At 42.8% G+C, this 3,763-nt stretch overlaps 1 protein-coding gene across 1 annotated transcript in view; it reads right to left on the bottom strand.

The window, feature by feature from the left end:
• The window catches only part of LOC102892800 (methyltransferase-like protein 7A), an 8,133-nt gene extending 7,866 nt beyond the window's left edge, over nucleotides 1-267 (bottom strand). Inside the window, 1 exon segment of the mRNA XM_025045396.1 lies at nucleotides 1-267. This exon segment is cut by the window's left edge and continues 328 nt beyond it. Coding sequence (XP_024901164.1) covers nucleotides 1-168 — 168 coding nt within the window. The 5' untranslated portion in view covers nucleotides 169-267.
• Between the last annotated feature and the right edge of the window lie 3,496 nt (nucleotides 268-3,763).

Below are 3,763 nucleotides of genomic sequence, written 5' to 3'. Positions count from 1 at the left end.
CATGGGAAATGCCAGGATGTGGAGGGCCAGAAAGAGAAGCTTGAGGACTGCCAGTGTGCAGGAAAGAGAGCCCAGAACCACAGGGATGGGGAGATAGGAGCAGGGTGCAGGTGGCAGCACTGCCACAGATAATGTACAACCCTGCAGACCTCCCAGGAGCACAGTCATCAAATAAACAACAAACTGAGGAAGACAGCATCTCGAATCCCAGGCTCCTTGGGCTTTTACCAGTAAGGAGAGGATGGGACTCTCCGTGAGCGTGGCAGATGTTCCAGTGGTCATCTGCCACAATAACTTCAACAACAGAAACAATTCCCATTTATTGGGTCTTAAGTACATTTCATAACATTATCTTCTTCAATACTTAAAAGAACCCATGAGATAGACACTATTAATTCCCCATTTTACAGAAGAAGAAATGGAGTCACACAGAGATTAGCTACAAGGCTGTGTAGCTAGCTGGAAAGGAGCAGTTCGGGTTGAACTAGAGTCCACGCCTTTCACCTGGTGCTGCATGGTTTCCCGGAGACTGCTGATCTCTGTTAAGGAGAGTCATTGTCGTGCATCAGACTGAGACCAGAGAATGCACAGGGTATAGAGAATTAGCTCAGAACAGCCCGATGAAACGTATGTTATCACCCCTGGAAGCAGAACTAGCCATTCTCATAGAGTCTGTAGAACTTTCTTTGAACTAACCTCCTCTGCCCACCTTTGAATATCCTTGTCCATTCTTAACTCCTTCCTTCCATAGACATAGAGATGTTTCTCCCCTGTACCAAGGCTGGCCTCTCCTGGGCTCTTAAGCCCACCTCCATTCCCCACTCCCTTGCTCCATTAATTAGCACCCCCACCCCCTGCCCCATATTTGACATCTCTCTTTACGGTCTAACTCCTTTTCCTCTGCCAAGCTTTGTGTTCAAATCTCTTTCTCTTACAACAGTCTTTTTCCTTTAGCTTGCTTTTCATTCATGCTAACTTCCTGTCTCACTTTCCTTTACTGCCAAACTTCATGAGAAATTTTAGTTGGCACTCCCTGTTTCCATGTCCTCACCCCATTCAAGCCTCAGCTCATTGACATCTTGCTTCTCTACCGCAACAGCGCCAATGAAAGTGCATGCCGACAAATGAGAAGGCAGTCAGAGGGAGGGGAGCAAGAGGGAGTGACAGTGCCAGGAAGTGGTGACCAATGAATGGAACAGAATATTATATCTGAGGAGGGGAGCAAGGCTGGTGTCCAGGGCACAGGTGGATAGACAGCCTGTCCCCAGAGCCTGGGGGGAGGGAGAAAGGGCATGCGGGGAGCTAAGTTTGGGTGGGAGTTTTTACCAAATGGCCTTGATTTTCTTAGTGAAAAAGAAAGCTCTGATACTTTGTTGAGAGTGAGGGTGCTGGGTGTAGGGTGGGGGACAAGAAGAGAGTAGAGAAGCTTTGCAGTAGCAACCAGGACTGGGAGAGATTATTGAGCAAAGGCAGAGAGACGTGCCCAGTAGCAAAGAGGATGCAGCTGAGCTTGGGGACTCTGAGTTGGTGGTGACACTAGATCTACAGGAGATGTTTTTCTTCATGGATGCTCTGCAGGTTAGAGCTTGAGCAGAGAGTTTAGTGTTTAATGTGTCGAAAGGAGGGTGGTGGGCAGGGAGAGAATGGAATAATTGGGTTCAGGACTGGGAATGCTGGTGTGGCTGAAGAACACGTCTGCCAAGAGTAGGAGGATGACGAATGGTCCTGTGGTGTGAGATCAGAGCTTAAGACTTCAGAGATGGCACAATTTAGGGTCTAGAGTGTGGCCATGAGCAGAGACAAGAGAAAAATGATGAAAGTGAAAGTCACTAGAATTGAGGAGCTAAGGAATGATCAGGCTAAGATTCTGGGTGGGTTACCTACCTGGAGAATGAGGGTGCTGGGGGTGAAGAGGGGCTCTGTCTGGCACCAGGAACCAGGTGCCAGACAGAGCCCCTGGTGAGTATGAGGGAGTGGCCAGGAGGTGACTCCTGGGCCAGCAGGGACCAGCCACAGAGAAGGGGGTTACACATGGTATAGCTGGATGGCGTGAACCTTGTAGGAATTTTTAAATTGCATAAAATACATTTACGCAATCAATGTATAAAGGTAAAAACTCAATCAGTATATATGGGATTTTATTCTTTTCAATAAATATCATTCTTCTGAATGTATGTAGCTCAATTCATTTAATCACTTCCCACTGATGGGCATTTATGTTGTTTCCTGTTTTTCACTAATATAAAATAGTGGCAGCAGATAGCACACATATGTGTACACTTTTGATCAGAACATATGTAGGATAAGTTCCTGGCAGTGGAAGGACTTGGTTAAAGACAAGCGTATTTGTTTTGTTTATCGAGGTAAGGACAAATGTCTTTAATTTGGATAAATTAAAGAGGATGCACCAATTGATGACACATGAACAAAGGACAAAACTTTCCATTACCCACACACCCACCAGCACTGTTCTCAAACTTTTTCGTCTTTGGCAATCTGACAGGAGAAAATGGCTTTTCATTGCTATTCTTGTTGTATTTCTTTGAATGAGGTTGAACATTTTTTATTTGCTATTTAATTTTTTTCTTTCTTTTCCTTTTCTGTAAGTAATCTGGAGGCTCAAACTGCCAAGATTCAAGTCCTGGCTTTTTTACCTGCCAGCCATGTGATCTTGCGCCATTTACTAAAATGTATTTTGCCTTGGTTTCCTCTCTTAAAATGGGAATAATAACACACACTATGCTTTAGAGTTATAGTGAGAACTACATGGGTAAATAGATGCAAAGTGACAGGCACATGTAAAGTAAGCACTATACAACCTATAGCTCGCATTCTTCATGTCTGTTGCTCACTTTCCAGTTGCAATTGTCTCTTTCTTATGGATTCATCTATTCAGAAAAGTAGCCTGTCGGCTGTCATACATGTTGCTTCCTTGCCTTTCATTTACTAACCTGAAAATAAAAGGTCTTTCAAAATGAGAGACAATACACATTTATTTGAGATCAATAAGAATAGCTATTCGGGACACACTGATTCAGGCAGGAGCCCAGATAGTGTTCTGATTAGGAGACAAAGGTAATGGGTATTTATGAGAAAAGAAAGGGGAACAATTACATCAATAGAAGGAAGGCATTACTATTGGTGCAGATAATATAATATAGTGATGCTAATTACAAACAATGTTTTTAATTTTCAGTCTGGTGATCATCAGTCAAGGAGTCATAATACTTGCTTTCTTGTTGTCTTTGCAAACAAAATTGCTTTAGTCCCAGTCCAAAGGTTATTTTCCCCGTTTCAGCATTTCAAAGATTTGAGGCATAAGACATGTAAGGCAGTTCCTCTGACATGGCAGCTCTGGCTCCATTTATTATTTTCTGACACATCATTTGACTCTTTCTCTAGATTATTACATTCCACGCCGAAATATTAAATGGCTTGTTGAACAAGCTCAAAGGAGTCAGGAGGCTTTGCCTAAGAATCAATGACAAAGATTTAGTCAAAGGTCTTAAGATTTGCAAATCAGAAACATAACTAGACAATATCCAGAGTGTTTTGAAAGAGAAAGAAAAGTCTGAGACTTTTTATAGTAAAAAGCACTCGTTTGAAAAAAAGTCAATCCTGCATTGTTAGCCCATGGATTGGCTCAGGATGGTAATCATCCAGATGTTTTGTGGATTGAATAATGGATGCCAGATTGTCTGGATAATGAAAGATTCTTTCTTTAGCATGACAAGTTGTTATCTATAAGAGATATATACATCTC

This window comes from Pteropus alecto, unplaced genomic scaffold, assembly GCF_000325575.1.
Source record: "Pteropus alecto unplaced genomic scaffold, ASM32557v1 scaffold220, whole genome shotgun sequence".
Classification (NCBI taxonomy): Eukaryota; Metazoa; Chordata; class Mammalia; order Chiroptera; family Pteropodidae; genus Pteropus; species Pteropus alecto.
The sequence above is the reverse complement of the archived record's forward strand: the minus strand, read 5'-3'. Positions and strand labels throughout refer to the sequence as shown.